Here is a 20986-nt window from a genome sequence, read left to right on the forward strand (position 1 = left end):
CCCTTCAAGCCCAGGAAAATTTTGGAGGAACAGCCTAAAGGAAGCTTTATCTAAAAGATCTCGGGACTTTCCGTTTTCTCTGTGATAAGAAGTTGCAAATTCAAAGCATGTTTGGCCACTGAAAAACTCACAAAAAGCTGTCTTTTGCAATTCACCATGGAAGTGTTCGCTTTGTGTGATATATTAATTAAAGAACAGTCTTAACTGACATATTGCTCTTTCTGTAGATGGCATAGTCTACATGGTTTAAGACTTCTGTAGTGACTCTTCCAGAGTTCTCTTTACTTGTTGGATTTGAAGAGTGCACCTAAAATTATCAACCTGTTGGATAAAATATTAGCTTAATGCACTTAACGAGCAGGGACAACCATGTCATTATCTTAGCCTCAGGGTACTTCTTCTCACCCCAAAAGCAAAGTTTGTAAGCGGTGGCTGGGACAGGACGCTTGGCAGTAGTCCGGGGTGGGGGGTATTGGCCTTTCAGAATGTTTTCTTAAAGCTTAATTGAAGCACTCCAAGTTATCCTTCCTACTAGGGTAATCAAGACGTTATTTCCGAAGAAATCTGCGGCCGAAACACTTCTCTAGGATTTCAAAAGCCTTTTGAAATGTATATAGAGGTTTCTGAAACATGAGTTCTACACGAGTCTGTTAAAGCCGTATCATCTCAAAATACCGCCTTCTCTTGCCGCTCAACTATTTTGCCCACTAGTGTGCCCAGCCAGCACTGAGTCACTGCGAGAAGATGTGAATTCCAGAACTTGGGGTGATGAGGGAGTCTGGTTCTAGCTGCCATGTGCAAGAAACCATCTGAAAGTTTATTTTCTGCTTTATTACCGTCTTGGATTTCACCCCCCAACCTTTTCCCAGGTTACTGGAAAATGGAGAGGTGGGAGGGGTTGAGTGAGCAGCCCTCCAAGTGTAATGGTTTGGTTTCGCTGCTGTGGCCCATAAAGCTCAGAAAGGAGTGAGCAGTTTGTGTGTGTGTCGGGGGGTGTGGAGCAGAGCAGGGGCAGAGCCATCACAGCCCTGCTCCTTTGTGCTTTGTCGGTTGTTGAACTACGTGCTGCTGGGGTCACGTTGGGTTCAGAAAAAGGAAAGAGAAACAAAGCGGGAGGAAGATGAGAGATTCTTGTGTGATGCTGGGAGAATGGGTCTGGAGGGGCAAATTAAGCTGAACTTACTGCAGTAACCATTGTGATGCTCATTTCTGCCTGATACCCCAATGTAACACTGCTGTCAAGGACATGGACTTGTTGGAGCAGGTCCAGAGGAGGGCCACAAAGATGATCAGAGGGTTGAAGCATCTCTCCTGTGAAGACAGGCTGAGAGAGCTGGGGTTGTTCAGCCTGGAGAAGAGAAGGCTCCAGGGAGACCTTATGACAGCCTTCCAGCTGAAGGAGAGATGGGGAGGGACTCTTTATCAGGGAGTGGAGCGATAGGACAAGGGGTAAGGGTTATAAACTGAGAGGGGAGATTTAGAGTAGATATTAGGAAGAAATTCTTTCCTGTGAGGGTGATGAGGCACTGGAAGAGGTTGCCCAGAGAAGCTGTGGCTGCCCCATCCCTGGAGGGGTTCAAGGCCAGGCTGGATGTGGCTTTGAGCAACCTGGTCTGGTGGGAGGTGTCCCTGCCCATGGCAGGGGGGTTGGAACTCAGTGATCTTTCAGGTCCCTTCCAACCCGAACCATTCTATGATATCCAGTTTATTCCAGTTTTGTTAAATGAGAGAATTAATTCATTAATGTTGTTCTCTGAGGCAAGTCACCTTATTCAGTTCCTTAAAAATGAAGCCTTTCTAATATTTATTGCTCTTCTTGGTGTATACATTTTTCTGCTCTTTTCAGCTTCTGATTCAAGAGGAAGAGATGGAAAGTTATTGGAGCACCTGTGTTTTTGAAGTTTTAAGATGTGTCTGTGGCTTATTTACCATCTCATTGAATTGTGGTGTTTGGTTACAGGGTGTTGTGGGAGAGAGAAGAAAGAGACGCAGTATGATGCATGCACAAGCCCTAAGCTAATGAAAAACTCTGTTTTGTAGATCCTTATTCCCACGGTAACCTGCTGGGACATCCTTTCTATCAAACCATAACTCTACAAAGGGTATTAATAAGCCAAAAAAAACCCCAAAAAGGCGAGTGCTGTAGATCAAGAGCTTGTAAACCTTGGGCGTACAGGTGTACAGGTTCATCAGTTATTCAAGCCCTTTATCACGATCCACACATAGGTAACCTTGGGCTGTCAGAACAACTTCAACTTCCCCAATTTACTGTGAGGTGGAAAGATCTGCTTTCAGTGATCGGTGGGCGATTGATTGTTGGACCAACACTTTTTCTGTTCTCTCAGCTGCGGTCTCGAAATCAGATAGTATTGTAGGTCCAGACTCCCTAAGAGCAGGGCTAATGCCTTCTGAATGCAATGAGGGGTAGTATGAGAAGCACATGTGGAGAGAAGTTAATTTCTAATTGCAAAATAGGTGGCTGTGACTCAGAGTATGTCTGTAGTAGTAAACAGTGAGGTACATTAAACCCTGTGAGGTTGTGTGGTGGTGTTTAAAGAGCTTCTCCTACGTGAGCTGCCCTGCATCGACCTATTGAGAATCTTTGCACTGCAATCACGTGTGGGCGTACTGCAGGGAGAGACATGGTGTGATTTTTACCACATTTCTTGTTATGGTGTTCTGAAGTGGTGTTTGCTCCTTTTTGCTTGAGCCACACCTGCAAAATCTCAGGGTTTTTAATATGCCAGCAATGTGCCCTTGTGGCCAAGAAGGCCAATGCACCTGGGGTTCATCAGAAAGAGTGTGACCAGCAGGTCGAGAGAGGTCATCCTGCCCCTCTGCTCTACCATGGTGAGGCCCCATCTGGAGCACTGTGTCCAGTTCTGGGCTCCCCAGTTCAAGAAGGACAGGGAACTGCTGGTGCAGCAGAGGGCTACAAAGATGATTAGGGGCCTGGAACATCTCTCTTAATGAGGAAAAGCTGTAGGACTTGGGTCTTTTTAGTCTGGAGAAGACTGAGGGGGCAACTGATCAACACCTATAAATACTTAAAGGGTGGGTGTCAGGAGGATGAGGCCAATTTTTTCAGTGGTGCCCAGTGACAGGACAAGAGGTAACAAGCACAAACTTGTACATAAGAAGTTCCACCTAAACATGAGGAGGAACTTTTTTCCTGTGAGGGTGGCAGAGCCCTGGAACAGGCTGCCCAGAGAGGTGGTGGAGTCTCCTTCTCTGGAGACATTCAAACCCCCCCTGGACACGTTCCTGTGCAACCTACTCTAGGTGGACCTGCTTTGGCAGGGGTGTTGGACTAGATGTTCTCCAGAGGTCCCTTCCAACCCCATATCATTCTGTGATTCTGTGTAGTCTCAACGTAGTCTCAGGTGTGTCTGCCTGCACCTGCTGCCAGTTTCCAAAAGTATGGTAGCCAGAGTAAATGGAATAAAGGGAGTAAGCAGTAATTTCTACTGTGTATTGCTGCTGCTTCTGCTAAAATTTTAGGTCTCTTTCAGATCTACTGACCCGTATGTTCTTTTGGTAGTGTCTTGTTCTTCTTTCTCATATTCTTTTGCTCAAATCCATGTTTGTCTGCCTTGTGGTTGGCTACTGCTTGCTTACTTGGGCTGATTTCTTTCTGCATCACCTGTGAAAGTAGAACAAGTAGGTAACGGGAGGGGGAGTAGCAGGTGCAGGTGTTTTAATCTTGTGGCTTTGTGATGCTGGATTCAAGATGGCCAGAAGCACAGGTCAGGAGCACGGGCTGGGCTGGGGAGCAGAGCAGTCACCCAGTGGCTGTTCAGATCCTTGCTGTGGAGGGGGAGGAGGATGGTGATCCCCAAAATAACAAGCTCCAGAGAGCTTGAAAGGTTCTGGATCAACGCGTGTTTTCCTTCAGTCAGCTTCCTCTCTGTTTTACCCTGCCAGGTCAGTCTGTCTTCTCCCTGGGGAGGTAGCTGTAGGCTACGTGAGCTAGAAAATGGTTGTAATCCAAAGAGACACAAAGGAATGAAGTTGTTATCTCTCACCTCATTCTTCTTTATATGAAAAAACCTGAAGTTTAACAGAAGGGATTTCATGTTTGGAGATGGTTAAGATTGGCACTGAGGAAGCTATGGATGGGAAGTAGTATGAGTACGACTGAATTTTATTGGGTTGCAGTTACACAAATGCAACTTTTCTTTCTTTTTCATAGGGGCAATTCGTTGTGGTTTTCATTGATTTGGTTGTTTTAAATGTTGATGATTTATTGATGATAAATAGCTGATGCTGTAGCTACAAGAGTTGTTGGCTGAGAATTTTTCTTTGCTACAATACTGAAGAAACAAATGGCTCCTAAGGGTTCCTGGCTTTTTGTTTTTAAATTTTATATCCAGAAATTCTACGTGCTAAGCATTCTCTTTCGGAGATGAACAGTGAAGTTTGTATCTTGAGAGATGCTGTGTTATTGTTTTTCTGTTCTGGAGGTTTACTGTTTATTTTCGATATAAAAAAGTATTGTTGTCAAACAAGCTGTGTGCCTTACCTGTTTACAGTCCTTGTTAGACTTTGTCAATTTGCTTTGATAGCACATGGGTCATTAGTATTTATTGTTTCATACACGGGAGTAGATGTTTGTAAACTAGCGACTTTTTTTTATGCCATTAGGAGATTTCTTGATGCAGCTGGAGACCTCAGGAGCCCCTTCCCATTGGCTGTTGGGGAGCTGCAGACCCCATAATGAGGGGCAGACAGCATTGACAGGGTGGTGTGCCATGGTCTGTGTTTCCATCCTGTGCCTCCAAACTATGGTCTCAGTTTTGAATTTCTAATTTCCTGAAGTTGTTTTTGCTGTAAAGCTCGTCTCTGGATAAGCAAATAAGATCCCATCATGGATCACTGTAGGCACAGAAGTGTGACTATACCCATCTTAGCAACCTCTTCTCATCCCTTGTCTGACAGATACGGGCATATCATATTCTGTTCTTGGACACCTGTGTCCACAGGTCAACAGTTTTTATTTTTAGTTAAGGTTGTTTTACAAACACACATCCTCTGCTTGTTAAATAAATGCAGTAAGAAAGAATTCTTTCTTTAAATGAACTGGGAATTGAATGCTACTGTGAGATGCCATATTCAGCAGAAAAATATCATATTCCTGGTTAGGATGGCAGTCCTGCATAGGCAGATGGGAGGGCTGGTCGCATCTCTTGCCCCTCGCAGGCTGTGCTGTCACAGTGGTGGTCACTGTGGATGAAGGTGTCACACAGGTGTGTGAGATGTGCCTTCAGCCCCAGCCTCCCTTACACACTCCTTCATCTTGAGTCCTTCCTCTGAGATCCAAACCAGTGACGCTCAGCACCAGCCCATCAAGTACACTTCAGTGTTCATATTGTAGGACCAGGAGTTACCTAAAAAAAGGAAAATAAGGCACGGAGAAAGGTCTAACTATTTTTTTGGTTCTGACTTTGCAGAAAGTCCACTTAAGATCCTTTACATTTGACAGATGAAACATTCCCATTGAGTGAGTGTTTGGAGAAAAACCCAAGTTGGTTATAGTCAGCGGCAAAATTCATACCAGCTTTAGTGAACCTATTTAAAAAAATTAAAAAGCAAACCTTGCTTTGCCTTTTCTCCACTCTCGGCAAGTATTTATTTATTAGGACTAAGCCTTTTCTTAGAAACAATTTCTGTACGCTTTTGAGCAGAGGGATTTTTTAAGACTGGGAATGAACTTCGTATCCAAATTAGGAGTAAGAACTGTCCAAACCAGTCATTTGCTTAGCGATTAGGTAGTAAGCTGTGACTTGAATCTGTTTTTCTGAGTTGGCTTTTTGTAGATCCTTTCTTGAAGACTGATGTAATTCCAGGATCCCATGGGTTGAGAAGACAGCAGGCAGAGCACTGGCGCTGCATTGTTTGCTTCTGCTTTTTCTCAGTTGCTTGACTGAGTCTAAAGGCTTTTGGGGAAAATATTTTGCATCCTCAGGGACTTCCCTGTGTAACTTCTCAGAGAAAGTATTTGATACCGATCGGAGTCCTTGCAACACGGTTCAGTAGCTGAGTTATTTTGGGAAGTATGTGATGTCTGCAGAATGAAGGGAATGTGTTTCCCCAGCAAGTGGTGCTTTGTCACTAAATATAGTGCAAGAAGCTAGTGTTTTTATCATATACTTAGAATCTCCTTCATCTAGAGTATTGCATGAATGGTTTACTACATACATATTAAAGCTGAAAATTTGGTTAAGAACACTAAAACATCCAGTAAGTGGAATAAAGTGAGACCGACGAGTACTGTGACTAACAAAAAATTACCTCTGCCCAACTATTGTCAAAGTCTGGGTTTGTCTTGCAAGTAAGTTTTTAGTCTGAAACAAATCCCCTCCTTCTACTAGTGTGTTCTGAGGTAGAGTTGTGCCCGTCAATAAAAATCAAGCTTTTTCCTCAGGGAGGTGTTTGAAATGGAAGTGCTCCTGTCTACTTTTCCTTCTCTAAACCTTGAATTAACAAGATTCAGAGAATGGACCTTGTTTTCTGTCCCCAAATTCATTTGAGTAAGGGCTGTAAAAGGCACTTTGGCAAAAATGTAATGGCAGCCTTGCTGTCTCCTGTTGAAGAAGAAGTATTTGAGGCTGTGCCTGAGGTATGTTTGGTGTGCTTTGTTGAGGGTCTCAACGTAGCTGGCGTGGAGAGAAGACACCCGTGTAGGGGGTGGCAGCCTTTGAATATGAAAGGATTTTCCTCGTGGTCTTCATCCTCGCTGTGCCCGTGTGTTTTTCCAGTTGCACAGGCGATGGGAGGCTGTTAGCTCGCTCGCTGCCTCGACAATGTGACCAGCAGGGCCTTTGGAAGACTTTTTGAAACATGCTATTATAGGCTGCTTTTTGATGAAAAGAGGTCTTACAAATATCTTGAAATTTAAACAGAGCTATTGTGGGTTTTCCCTTTGTGTGCGTGTGTGTGTTTGTCAGCCAAATCATTTGTTCAAAGTTAATCTCAATTACAGAGCATATTGTTCATAATCCCCCATGGCTCCGAAACAATAGCAGAGTGGATGTCTGCTTGAATATATATTTACATACTTACATGGAAAATAAGTTTGCGTGTATATACAATTTTACTTCTTAAAGCGGCGATTCGTGTTAAGGGGATGGATATTTCATGCAGGATCCTGTCTTTTGAGCAGCACCATCCTCCATCCTAATGAAAATACTGCAGGAAGGCCTGAAAGGAGCGAGCAGGGCTTTGATCCTGCTGAATTTGATCCTGCAGCCAGTTCCCTACGCGTAGAGCTGGGATTTGTGCTAGCAAAACGGATGGCAGGGTACAGCCTGGGGTTTTCAGCTTCTGGGAGACCGGGAGGTTTTGTGTGGCTTTTAATTTTAATACCTACAGAAGGTGGTCACTGTGGATGAAGGTGTCACACAGGTGTGTGAGATGTGCCTTCAGCCCCAGCCTCCCTTACACACTCCTTCATCTTGAGTCCTTCCTCTGAGATCCAAACCAGTGACGCTCAGCACCAGCCCATCAAGTACACTTCAGTGTTCATATTGTAGGACCAGGAGTTACCTAAAAAAAGGAAAATAAGGCACGGAGAAAGGTCTAACTATTTTTTTGGTTCTGACTTTGCAGAAAGTCCACTTAAGATCCTTTACATTTGACAGATGAAACATTCCCATTGAGTGAGTGTTTGGAGAAAAACCCAAGTTGGTTATAGTCAGCGGCAAAATTCATACCAGCTTTAGTGAACCTATTTAAAAAAATTAAAAAGCAAACCTTGCTTTGCCTTTTCTCCACTCTCGGCAAGTATTTATTTGCTAGGACTAAGACTTTTCTTAGAAATAATTTCTGTACGCTTTTAATCAGAGGGATTTTTTAAGACTGGGAATGAACTTCGTATCCAAATTAGGAGTAAGAACTGTCCAAACCAGTCATTTGCTTAGCGATTAGGTAGTAAGCTGTGACTTGAATCTGTTTTTCCGAGTTGGCTTTTTGTAGATCCTTTCTTGAAGACTGATGTAATTCCAGGATCCCATGGGTTGAGAAGACAGCAGGCAGAGCACTGGCGCTGCATTGTTTGCTTCTGCTTTTTCTCAGTTGCTTGACTGAGTCTAAAGGCTTTTGGGGAAAATATTTTGCATCCTCAGGGACTTCCCTGTGTAACTTCTCAGAGAAAGTATTTGATACCGATCGGAGTCCTTGCAACACGGTTCAGTAGCTGAGTTATTTTGGGAAGTATGTGATGTCTGCAGAATGAAGGGAATGTGTTTCCCCAGCAAGTGGTGCTTTGTCACTAAATATAGTGCAAGAAGCTAGTGTTTTTATCATATACTTAGAATCTCCTTCATCTAGAGTATTGCATGAATGGTTTACTACATACATGTTAAAGCTGAAAATTTGGGTAAAAACACTAAAACATCCAGTAAGTGGAATAAAGTAAGACCGACGAGTACTGTGACTAAGAAAAAATTACCTCTGCCCAACTATTGTCAAAGTTTGGGTTTGTCTTGCAAGTCAGTTTTTAGTCTGAAGCAAATCCCCTCCTTCCAGTAGTGTGTTCTGAGGTAGAGTTGTGCCCGTCAATAAAAATCAAGCTTTTTCCTCAGGGAGGTGTTTGAAATGGAAGTGCTCCTGTCTACTTTTCCTTCTCCAAACCTTGAATTAACAAGATTCAGAGAATGGACCTTGTTTTCTCTCCCCAAATTCATTTGAGTAAGGGCTGTAAAAGGCACTTTGGCAAAAATGTAATGGCAGCCTTGCTGTCTCCTGTTGAAGAAGAAGTATTTGAGGCTGTGCCTGAGGTATGTTTGGTGTGCTTTGTTGAGGGTCTCAACGTAGCTGGCGTGGAGAGAAGACACCCGTGTAGGGGGTGGCAGCCTTTGAATATGAAAGGATTTTCCTCGTGGTCTTCATCCTCGCTGTGCCCGTGTGTTTTTCCAGTTGCACAGGCGATGGGAGGCTGTTAGCTCACTCGCTGCCTCGACAATGTGACCAGCAGGGCCTTTGGAAGACTTTTTGAAACATGCTATTATAGGCTGCTTTTTGATGAAAAGAGGTCTTACAAATATCTTGAAATTTAAACAGAGCTATTGTGGGTTTTCCCTTTGTGTGCGTGTGTGTGTTTGTCAGCCAAATCATTTGTTCAAAGTTAATCTCAATTACAGAGCATATTGTTCATAATCCCCCATGGCTCCGAAACAATAGCAGAGTGGATGTCTGCTTGAATATATATTTACATACTTACATGGAAAATAAGTTTGCGTGTATATACAATTTTACTTCTTAAAGCGGCGATTCGTGTTAAGGGGATGGATATTTCATGCAGGATCCTGTCTTTTGAGCAGCACCATCCTCCATCCTAATGAAAATACTGCAGGAAGGCCTGAAAGGAGCGAGCAGGGCTTTGATCCTGCTGAATTTGATCCTGCAGCCAGTTCCCTACGCGTAGAGCTGGGATTTGTGCTAGCAAAACGGATGGCAGGGTACAGCCTGGGGTTTTCAGCTTCTGGGAGACCGGGAGGTTTTGTGTGGCTTTTAATTTTAATACCTACAGAATACCTCTGCTTTTCTTCTACTCCCTGAGCATAAAGGAGCTGGTAGGTGATAGTGGGGAAGGTTAAATCAATCCCAGGTTGTATATACTGTGCACAATCCCTGCAAGACAGCCCCAAACTACAGTCAGGGTGTAATTTAGTGGTGTAGGAGCTCAGTTAGCAAGGTGCTCCACACTTTCCACTGATTCCAGAGAAAGGTGCTCATCATTTTTCTACTGTAGGTATTTAGGAAGGGATCCCTTTAGTAAAACCTTGGTTTATGTCCGCTGAGACACTCTTGAGCAAAACCAGGAACTGTGTGAAATGTTTGCAGTGTAAATTTCTGGTCTATGGTGAATGCTCTAATCCTGTCACACTCTGCGTGTAAAATTGTGGGGGTATTATCAAGTTACTCCAGTCTCCTTTTCCCTCTTCATTGGATCTAGGTGTATTCCTCGAGTGAGTTAACGTTATTATATTATATATGGATGTTATTTATTTTTTTTCTTACGCTCTGTTCGTAAGTAACTTTAGGTTTCCTGGCTCTATATGAGCAGTTTGCTTCCTCCTACCCCTTGCTGGCCGCGTTGCAATAGTAAATTGGTGTGCAGTTTCAGGAGTGTCTCTCCTGTCAGTCTGATAAGATCGTACCACCAGGAAGGCATAACATTATAATCCCAAGCACAATGTGATCCTGTTCATTTTAGCTCTTGTACTTGTCAGAGGGACAAGAATAAAGGTTGTGCATGGGTGGAAGGTGAGGCTAGAAGTGAAGATAGTCGGAGATAAAACACTTTGCTTAAAGAGATAAATCCTGCCCAGGGACATTTCAGTTTGTAATCAAGGTATTGTCTAGAAATGAACTTTGAAGGCTGGCTGGGACGTCCTGGGATGTAAAGCTGACATAGCGAATACAGAACTGTAATATGGATTTGTGACAGGGGAAAAGAATTATTTTGTCCTTCATTTTCTCTTAGATTTGGTGCCACATTTGAAAATATAGTCATACCAATACAGTAGACAAGAATAAAAAGATTACTCTACAAGAAATGGATCTACAAGAAACAAGAGATTTCTGGTAATTTTAGACTTGCTTCATTTTACTAGAAGAAATGAGTGCTTTCCAGAAAAAGCCTCTGAAAAGAGGCAAAATTTAAGGCATGCCTTAGGGTACGGGGACTTCATCCCCTTAAAAAAATCCCAGCAATTACCTAACCTGCCAACTTTCCAACAAGATAAATGGAAGCACTGTAGCTTGAAGGTGCCTTGGTTTGAATGAGATGCAGTAAGTAAGGTCTCTCTGTTCTTTACAGGCATCATAGATCTGATAGTACTTATAAAAGAAGAATAGAGTTGGTGCCCTGCTGACTAAATTGTCCTCTAGAGGAGTATTAGTTACAGAGCTTCTTTGTTAACTAGGCTGTATGCTTAAACCACTGTGAATTTCTCTTATTAGTAGGCTTTTTAATAGCTTTACATATGGATATGCTAAGTAAATGCAAGTATATCCGTGTAATTTACGTATATAATGTGTATGTGTACCGTGTTTTATATATAAATAAATGATTGTGATGTGGAAATTGCACATGACTTCATTACTGTTCTGTTAAACCGAGGTAAAAGCAAGCATTAAAATACTGATAATAGGAGAACAGTAAGTTGACTTCTGCTCTTTCTGTCCGGGTGCTTCACATAAAGTCTTTCTTCTCCTTCTCTTTAATTTCCCAATTAGCTTTTGTGGATAACAGAGGTGTTTCTAAAGGCTCTGTATGCTGGAAGTTTCCCAGTTGCTCGCCTACTCAGGCTTTCTGCTATAGAAGACTAGGTAAGGCCAGGAAGTGTATGCTAACAAAAAATACAAAGTGATGATCTGCAAACCACCCTGCGCAGAACGGTCCATATTCCTCATTTCAGTCCTCTGTAACACAAGGTAAAGGTTGTGGAGAGCAGCCTAGACTTCTAGACAGGCAATAGCCTTTTGTGCTGTGCTGAGAGCACCCTCGTTATCAGGGTTGGACTTGATGATCTCAAAGGTCCCTTCCAACCATGAATATTCTGTGATTCTATATATTATAGATGGGTCTGATGAATGAGTGCTACCATCGCATCCTTGGCAGATGAGTTGATGGCAAAGTTCCCAGGCCCGGGGAGGAAATCCCAGTGCTCGTGCCGGGGAAGGGGGATGCTGGCGTGGCATCACTTCTCAAATACACCAATGTCCTCTTCCTTTTCCACTTTGGTTGAAGCAGTTGCATCAGGTTGGTGAGGAAATCCCTGGAAGGCAGGGATTGAGGGGAATGGCTGGGACACCTCAGTCACTCCACCCCCGTGGGAGGATGGAGAAATCAGATACAACCTGATGGGAAAAGAGAACTTCATTCCTGTCCCCAAGTTCTTCCCCACCCACACACTTGGCACTGGGTAGGTGCTATGTGGAGCGGTCAGGTTTTGCCTTGGTCCCTGGACAACAGATAATTTCATCGTGGACAGTGCTAACAGCTTTATGGCTTTAGGTTATTTTGGCATGTTTGGTTTTTTGAGTGCTTCGTGGCTTGCTGAAACAAATAAAAGCTTTAATCCACACACCCTTTTAAACTCTGTGTTATTCTCAATGTAAAACCCTGTGTTTTCTCCATCTTCTATCAGTTGGGTGTCTTGTCTGGTTTTTTTATGCAGAATTTGTATTCCTTTAGAATAGCCTCTATTCTGCTACATTCGGTTTTCAGGGGTTTATTATATGCTTTTCAGCAGCATTTGTTTTATCAGCACTTCCTGCAGCATTTGTTACACATCACGACAGAAGCGATTTGATTCCATTTAGAAGAATACCATATTATGTATGGAAAAGCAGTAATTGCTTACCTGTTTGCCAAATACATTCTACTGTGAAAAATCTCTAGCGTTGCTCTATACAGTATCAAATGGTGTTATTTCTTGTTTACATTTTCTACAGTTAATGGTTTCGAAAGAGAAACAATGAAAATAGTTTATTGCCCATTTTGCAATTAAATTTCCACTTGTAGGGATTTGGGAGTCTACTAGAGTGAATGCGGAGTCCACACATAGATTTACTTTTTTAAGTTTCAAACTTAATTTCTGCTTTTCATATGAAATGAATGAAATTATTGAAATACATGTACAATTAATGAAATACGCACGCGATTTTGTGCTTGTCGGTAAAAGCAGAATCAACCTGTGGTGAGAGTTGGGCTTGGACAACTGACTGCGTCTGTCTGTTAGAGAGGGCTGGCTGTGAGCCTCCCACGTGTCGGGCAGGACTCTTACTCTAAATACACCTCTTGCATGAAATGCAAAGTTCTGTGATGTTTAAAAATACCTTTATTTTTTGTTATGAAAATTAGGCAGCAGCAAGGCTTTCCTTCCTGAAGCTCTTTGCTTGTTCTTTTTGTGCTACTCGGATGATGGGTCCCGTTGTTTACGGTGCAACCCCTCGCATGAGCTGGTCAAGTGAAGTCAGTATCACTTAAAGTAACACACTGTCATCCCGGTTATTGAAAGCTTCAAAGGTTGTTTAATGACCTGTTTTATATGTGAGGTAGCTCTCTGCCTCTTGTTTGCACCTTAATTCGCTATTACAAATAGTAGCGTGCTCCGTAACTTGTGCCTTGCCAATAGTCATGGAAGCATCAAACAAATTACTCCCACAGATCCAAAGACCAGTGTAACTCCTGTGTTACAGCTTTAGGGAGTATGGGGAGGGACTTTTTATCAGGGAATGTAGTGATAGGATGAGGGGTAATGGTTTCAAACTGAAAGAGGGGAGATTTAGATTAGATGCTAGAAAGAAATTCTTTCCTGTGAGGGTGGTGAGACACTGGAAGAGGTTGCCCAGAGAAGCTGTGGCTACCAGTATAACTCCTGTGTTACAGCTTTAGGGAGTATGGGGAGGGACTTTTTATCAGGGAATGTAGTGATAGGATGAGGGGTAATGGTTTCAAACTGAAAGAGGGGAGATTTAGATTAGATGCTAGAAAGAAATTCTTTCCTGTGAGGGTGGTGAGACACTGGAAGAGGTTGCCCAGAGAAGCTGTGGCTGCCCCATCCCTGGAGGGGTTCAAGACCAGGCTGGATGGGGCTTTGAGCAACCTGGTCTGGTGGGAGGTGACCTTCCCCATGGCAGGGGGTTGGGAGTGGATTATCTGGAAATAGAGAAACAATCTTCCTTGCTCCTCCTAGGTGGCCAGCAGGTCCTGTGCTGCTGCTGAGGTCAGGGCCTCTTCTCGTATCCCTTCTGCAAGGTGAAGGGCTGCCTATTTTACACCCTTCTTCTCTCGTTTTGGTGATGGTTTAAAGAGTGAAGTGCATAAGCTGTGATTGTAATGGTAGCAAACCCCAAAATGAAATACTGTGTGAAAGTGAAACTGATGTATCATTTTCATTAGTTTTAGTATGCTCAGGCAGAATTTGCGGGATTAATTTTGAAAGCTTAATCCAGATGGAAAAGGTTAAATTCAATGTTGAGTGAATTTGGTTCCAATTCATTTGTTGCCCTCGCTTGTTCTTTTTCTCAAAAGAATTAGAGATTAAGCGCAGAATTCTACGTACTATCCTCGTTTTCTGCCATCATTAAACTACATGAGCCAACCTTAAAGACAACCTCACGATTATCTGCTGCAAGATGTAAACAAATGGACATCGTCGTCGTGCCAGCTCTCCAGTCCTGTGGCCTGATTATCAGTTCATACCACGACTTAACGTTCTTCTTTTTTTTTTTTGCTTTTTCCTCAGGATTTATCTGGCTCCATTGACGATTTGCCGACTGGAACTGAAGCGACCCTGAGCTCGGCCGTTAGCGCGTCGGGCTCCACGAGCAGCCAAGGGGAGCAGAGCAACCCTGCACAGTCTCCGTTCTCCCCTCATGCTTCTCCCCATCTCTCTGGCATCCCCGGGGGCCCATCGCCTTCCCCCGTAGGCTCTCCCGTTGGAAGCAACCAGTCGAGATCTGGTCCCATTTCTCCAGCGAGTATTCCAGGTAAGTTTGTTCCAACAAACCAAATTAAAACGATACGTGGGTTTATTACGTAAATAAATACTCCTGTATTCCAAAGTCACTTATTTTCTGAGAATCCTGTGAAATAAAAATACTTAAAGCAGGCTTAAATTCCATCTAAACTTCAGCTGCCAGGCTCTTGGAGTGCTCAAAATTGAACTTGACTCCACATATGTGTTTGATAAATGTCTTTATCATGGACAGATGAGAATACTCAATCGTAATTTTTGTATTTGCTTCTTGTGTCATCTGTCTGTTGGATATTTCTCTCTGTTATTTATAGGGTTCCTTTTTTGTGCTTACCGTGTATTTTCGTTGGTTTGCTCTCTTGGACTTGCGTGGTGGTTTCAGACCTGTGGGATAAGGCGGGGGTTTTCCAGCTCTTTACTGTGATAGTGTAATTTTGGAGATGATTAAAAAATATTGTATGAGATATTTCTTAATATTTGCAAAGGTCAACAAATTACTAGGAATCCAGCCCTACCAGTGATAATTGAAATGCCAGTGGCATGGTTGCCACTCACTCTCTTGTGCCACACAGAGCATGACACAGAGTCGTTCATGTACATTCAGAACTTTGTGGAAATCTCTTAAGATACCCAGAAGAAAAAAGAACAAGGCATGTGTTAATTCCAGTTCTTACTTTGTCCCCACCCATCCGGCGTGTTACTTGCAGGTGGTCGGGCAGCAGTGTGTATTTGGTATTTCAGATGAGTTTATTCTCTTCCCGATGCTCAAGTTTTTGATTATTCTCTGACATTTGGAATACTAGGGGAATTCCTAAGTGGAGGAGAGTGCTGACAGTACCCCAGGGATAACACCAGTTGCTTCAAAACCACAAAAACATCCACATGGAGCTCAGTTAAAAGAACCAAAACCAGTGATGCTGTTTCATTAGATGTGCTGTAAACCAAATGCAGGGTAAAATTCAGCGAAGTAGCGCGTGTTTCGGTATTCCATACAAAGGTGACTGTGGAAACGTTAGGTGCCATAAAAAAGACATTGAGGTGCTGGAGCGGGTCCAGAGAAGGGCGTCAAAGATGGTGAGGGGTCTGGAGAATAAGTCTTATGAGGAGAGGCTGAGGGAACTGGGGTTATTCAGCCTGGAGAAGAGGAGGCTGAGGGGAGACCTTATTGCTCTCTACAACTCCCTGAAAGGAGGCTGTAGAGAGGTGGGGGTCGGTCTCTTTTCTCAAGTCACAGGCAACAGGACAAGAGGAAATGGCCTCAAGTTGCGCCAGGGGAGGTTCAGGCTGGATATTAGGAAAAATTTTTTCACTGAAAGGGTTATCAGGCATTGGAATGGGCTGCCCAGGGAGGTGGTTGAGGCACCATCCCTGGAGGTGTTCAAAAGACAGGTTGATGTAGTGCTGGGAGGTATGGTTTAGTGATGATGCTCCTTGTTTGTTGTGTGGGTGACTATTTTTGTCAGTGAGGTTGACGGTTGGACAAGATGACCTTTAAGGTCCCTTCCAACCTAGAAGATTCTGTGATTCTGTGCCTGTTTGCATGCAGAGGTTAAACTGGATGAGCCAAGGTGGGGAGGAAGCTCAATGGATGCAGGAATGTTGTGTGCTGAACGTGGCCTGAGCGTGTTGAGCCCTGATGCTACACGTGTGCCCTGCAGTGATTGCATCCCTCTCCAGCCACTCTGACCAGCAGCACACGGGCTCAGGTGGGGCAGGAATAGAGGTGGGGGTGGCAGGATTGGAGTATTTGCATTATTTGCAATACAGTAGCTTTGTATTTGCAGCGTGTTTCCCCATCCCTGTTGTTGAGTGGAGCCAGATAGTCCCCCAAGCTGGAAAGGACTTTTTCCCACAGTCGGGTTCAGGCAATTAAAGGGATTGGCGTTTTAGCAGCCTGACTGCTGAATAGGGAAAGAATGTTGTGACGTTGAAAATAGCTTTATTGTAGCCATGGTAGATAAGGATGGGAACAATACGGCGTGGAGGGCAAAGTAGTAACTTTCATGAAACCCAATCGATCCCTGTGGGGTAAAAATAGAAGGGTTGCGTGCCCAAAGGTCAGGGTCAGAGTCGCTTCCTCACTTCAGCTGAGCCCAAAAGCTCATTTTTGTGATCTCTAATGGAAAGTATTGCCTCTTCGTGCAAACCCTGCCACCATCTTGCCGTGGTGGTTTTCTGGTCTGCTGCAGTAACACAAAGGCAACTCTTTCCCAGGAAGGGTTTTTATGAATGATGCTAAATCAAAACCCACCCACCACTGTTTCCCCGGCGTGGGCGAGCTCCTGGTCCCTGCAGCTCCTCCTGCTGAAGGTGAACTCCCAGGCCAGAAGCTAACACAGGGCTCTCCGGAGGGGAGCATTCCTGCTGCCATCACCACCTTCCCCAAGCTGGAAGATGACACGAGGCTGCTATTTAAAACCCCCCGACCGGTGGGACGCCGCCGGGTGCTGGGGTTTTTGAGCCGTAGGAATTAGGCTGTGCTTTCAGCTCAGTGTATTGCCACCGTTGAGCTTCATTACTAGGACTTGGGTGGCTTTTTTTTTTTTTATCATCAGCTTTTTTCCATCCATCTCTTCTTTTTTTTCAGGAGACCCCTATGAAAAAGTAGCACAGAGCGTGTCTGCATTTCTGCGGCTGGTTGCAGCCGTTTTTTTTTTTTTAGACATAAATTGTGTAGTACAGCGGCCTCGCCTTTAATAATTTTGTTCGCTGCTATTTTCCTCTCCGTTCTCACCCTACCCTTGTTTGTTCTGACCTCATTCCTCTCCTATTACCTCCTGCGATGTTGTGCCACAGCTTCTCCCCGTGACATAGATTGGCTCTTTCAATCATTCTCTCTCCGGCAAGTCATTGTAAAATGAGCAGCTGTTGTGTGGCTGATAGCTACGGCCGGGGAAAGCCAAAATGTTGCAGGGGGTCCGTGGTGGGAAAGGCTGTTAAAATAAAGGTGTTGCTTTCCCGGGGTTTACTGGAAGGGAAGCGTCCTTCTTCCCCCCGTGCCTCCTTCCTCGCCACAAAATTGAAGACTAATTTAACATCAAAAGGGCAGACAAACAAAACAGCGCAACCACCACCACCCCCCCCCATCTATTAAACCTCCCAAATGGCTGATTCTCTTCCACTGCCTGTTTAAGCTGCCTCCCCACCCCACGGCGAGCCGGCCGCCCCGCGGTCCCCTCTGCCGCACGCCGCCAATGTCAGGGGAAGGGACTGGCACGGGCAGCGGTGACATTGGCACGTCCCTCGCTCAGTGGGCATTTCCTTCCTCTGCTCTCTTGAAATACTGGACGGGTATGTTGTTGTGTGGTAAAGTGGCACACACACATATACAGCCTTTGTTTCCGTCTGCCTTACCGGAATAGACCGGGGAGATTAACCCCTAAGAGCCAAAAAAGCAACTTGGATGGGTTTTGTTGAGAAAGGTTGTTTCTCTCAAAATGGTAACGCTTCTCGTTCAGGCGCTTGTTTATTACAGGACTGAAACCCTACTCTTTTAAGATTTTTAGAGATTCAAAATGGCATTCTGATTTCCTGCTAAGCAGATCGTTATTCTGCTTTGCCAGAAATCCTGAGCTCTTTTATTTTGTAGCCATCCTCGTAATTAGGGGACGTGCTCTTCCAATGGGGGAGATGTGATGCCCCGCACTGCTTTGGGTCTTGAACTGTGCCTGATTCAACCCTAAACCATTAGTGGAAGCTGACGCAGCACATCATCAAAATGCACTGCTGTTGCCAGAAGATTTAGTGGCTGTTAATTTCACTTTTCTCTCTCTCTTTTTTTTTTTTTTTTTTTTATTCCTTTCCCTCCTGTTCCAGCCATTCCAGTTTACTAACAAAGCAAAAATGTAAATAAGCTAAACTCCCCTTTCTACCCGCCCCCCCATCCCCAATTTTGATCTCACTGGCCAAAGGCTTTTGTCAGCTCTTTCTCCCTTGCGGTGTAAGCAGCAAAAATTGTTAATATTAAGAGTTCTGTGGAAGATTGCTGATAGGCCAGGAATCCCTTAACCCATGATGGACAAGCAGATTTTGTATGAGTTAATCAATTCTATTCTTTTTAAACCTGTGCAGCAATTTTTATCAGTTAAGAAGCGAAGGGTATGCTATACTCGTAATGAATAACAAATGTTGTCTTTAGAAATCCATAAAAGTATTCTTTTTTCTACATAGATCAGTATTTTGACTTGCGCTTTTAATACATGTTACATTTGAACAAACACGCTTATTTTCACTCTGTTAAGCATCAACTGCATTGTTGTTTTTATTACAATTGCATTGATGTCTTTTTTCACCAAGGAGCTTGGATACAGCTGGAGTTACAATTTTCAGAAGGAAATCCATGCGTGGATACTCTCACTTAGGAATGTTATTGCCTGTCATCTTAATTCATGCTAGCCAGTGGCCAGCACTCCCCTTTGATTAAAAAGACCCTGCATTCTTAATTCTGATAATTATATGAGTCAATGGATGTGTTTCATTCAGTGATGAGCTCTACTCTCTGCAAACCTGGAGGTCTTCCCCTCCTGTATTGATCAGCTGGCTCAGTGGAAATCCAGTACCCATCAGAATTACAGAATTACAGCTAGCTCTCCAGGCAAATAAAAAGGAGCAAGAGGGGAATGGGATGCCCAGAAAGAGCTGTAACAGGAAATCTTGCCTTGGTGTGCATGTTAGTCAGTGTATGGATAGACTAGAGTGACTAAAATGCTGAGAGGAGGAAAAAAATGAGCAGTAGTCTATCATAGTCCAAAAGGACATTTTAATACAAAAACCTGAATATAAGTGATGCTTTCTTTCATGCCTTATAAGAGGAGAAGCCTTTAAGTTTAACTGTTTCCGGAAGTGGCTGCAGTGAGACAAGCCAATCAGACACATTTTGTTTTAAACAAGAATTTGGAAAAATCTTTTGCTTGGGATTGAGCTATTCCACATGCTCACTCCATCGACCACCACTGCTGGTACGTTGTACAGCGTGGACTCTTTTCCAGCATTATTTGAGGGAGAGAAGACTGCCATATGAAAGCGAATTTGTAATATTATATTTTTTGTTGAAGTTTTACAGGTACCCTAAAATAATTGCAAAAGAAGAAAGGGGATTATATCCTTGCAAAATGGCTATGATCCCCCTGTCTAGAAAGATTATTTTAACACATTTATCAATATTTCCCCCTTGGCTTCTCCGGAGGCAAAAATCTTGCAACAGCTTGTTGCAAGGAAGATGCATGCTGTTCATTGGCATCCGGACCAGAAAAAAAACCAAAACACAAAATGCCACTGACGTAGCTATGTTCTTAATCACTGCTAGTGCAGAAAATATCTATTCAGCAGTTTTGCAAATCTAGAATGCTTACAAATGAAATATGTGAATGTTTCACGTAGCAGTAGTTTCAAACCCTTTCTTTTGAAGGGTTTGAAGAGCATTTGGAGTTTTCCTGTTTTTTGATAAAAGGAAGAATAAGCACATTGTAAGGTGCTCTAGCTTGAGGCATTGCTTCTGGCTTACGGAGCATCTAACCTGGGATACCTATAAGAATTCAGCCCAGGTCACAACTGATGAATAATCTGTTGTCTCAAAGCTTCATGAAATAATGAAAGAGTCTCAATCTAGTTTCTTGAAAGCCCGTGGTGCAAAAGGCACTGCCAGAGCTGCTATCGTACCATCAGTCTGGCCAGAGAGATCGGGGAGGTGTCCTCCTCCACAGAGGTGGTCTTCCCAGAACAGGTGCAGGAGACAAAATGAGGCAGAGACACGCTGTTCGAGTTCCTCCTGTTAAGTTTTCCTGATGACAGAGGGTTTCATATTCCAGCACCATCAACCTGCTGTTTTTTCATCAGTTCTAAGTTAAGCGTCAGATAGAAAAACAACAAATCACCAAAACCATCGTGCCCTGGGTGGTTATTTTTAGGGGTAGTTTTCAGTGTTTAGTTGTGAGTGTTTTCAGTTGCTTAATACCTGGTTTATCAGTGTTGGTGTTTCACGGTCGCACATTTCACCTTCAGTGTTTAATTGCGATGTGAGCCAGTGATGAACATTCCTGCCCCATGGGCTGAACACCCTGCGGGGTTCGAGGAGCCTGGCACTGAGGGTCCTCCTGCACCCAAAAAACATCTAAACCTCCCCCAGAAGACCATATGGGTATCTCCCACATCTCCATAGCCGTGCTCTGCCCCATAGCTGGTTATGTCTTCTTCGTCGATTGCTGGCAGGGCTGTTATGGCCATGGGGGTGGTTGCCAAAGGGGCAGCTGGGGCCGTGCAGGCCATGGCAGCAGGCATAGGGCAGGCCACATCTTGTCACCCTCCGAGTCACGGGTAGCCTCGTGCCGGTACAAATCCACCCAGAGCATGACGGCTGTTGAAATCCAATTAAAATCTTTGCATAATTATTCATGTGCTCTGGTTCACGTAACAAAATTCAAATATACTCAACCGCAGCCGCCAAGATTTGACAGGTATGTTTGTTGTTAGTTTTAGATGTATACTTTAAGGCCGTCATT

The 20986-nt window shown here is 43.8% G+C and overlaps 1 protein-coding gene across 6 annotated transcripts in view; it reads left to right on the top strand.

Moving 5' to 3' along the window:
- The window catches only part of ARID1B (AT-rich interaction domain 1B), a 313503-nt gene that overhangs the window by 193509 nt on the left and 99008 nt on the right, over positions 1-20986 (top strand). For all 6 annotated transcript variants that reach the window (XM_014950916.1, XM_014950919.1, XM_014950920.1 and 3 more), the window contains one exon: positions 14259-14502. In XM_014950916.1, the coding sequence (XP_014806402.1) occupies positions 14259-14502 (244 nt within the window). The remainder of the gene's footprint in view (positions 1-14258; positions 14503-20986) is intronic.

The sequence above is a fragment of the Calidris pugnax genome, unplaced genomic scaffold (genome assembly GCF_001431845.1).
Source record: "Calidris pugnax isolate Ruff unplaced genomic scaffold, ASM143184v1 scaffold24, whole genome shotgun sequence".
In the NCBI taxonomy this organism is placed as follows: domain Eukaryota; kingdom Metazoa; phylum Chordata; class Aves; order Charadriiformes; family Scolopacidae; genus Calidris; species Calidris pugnax.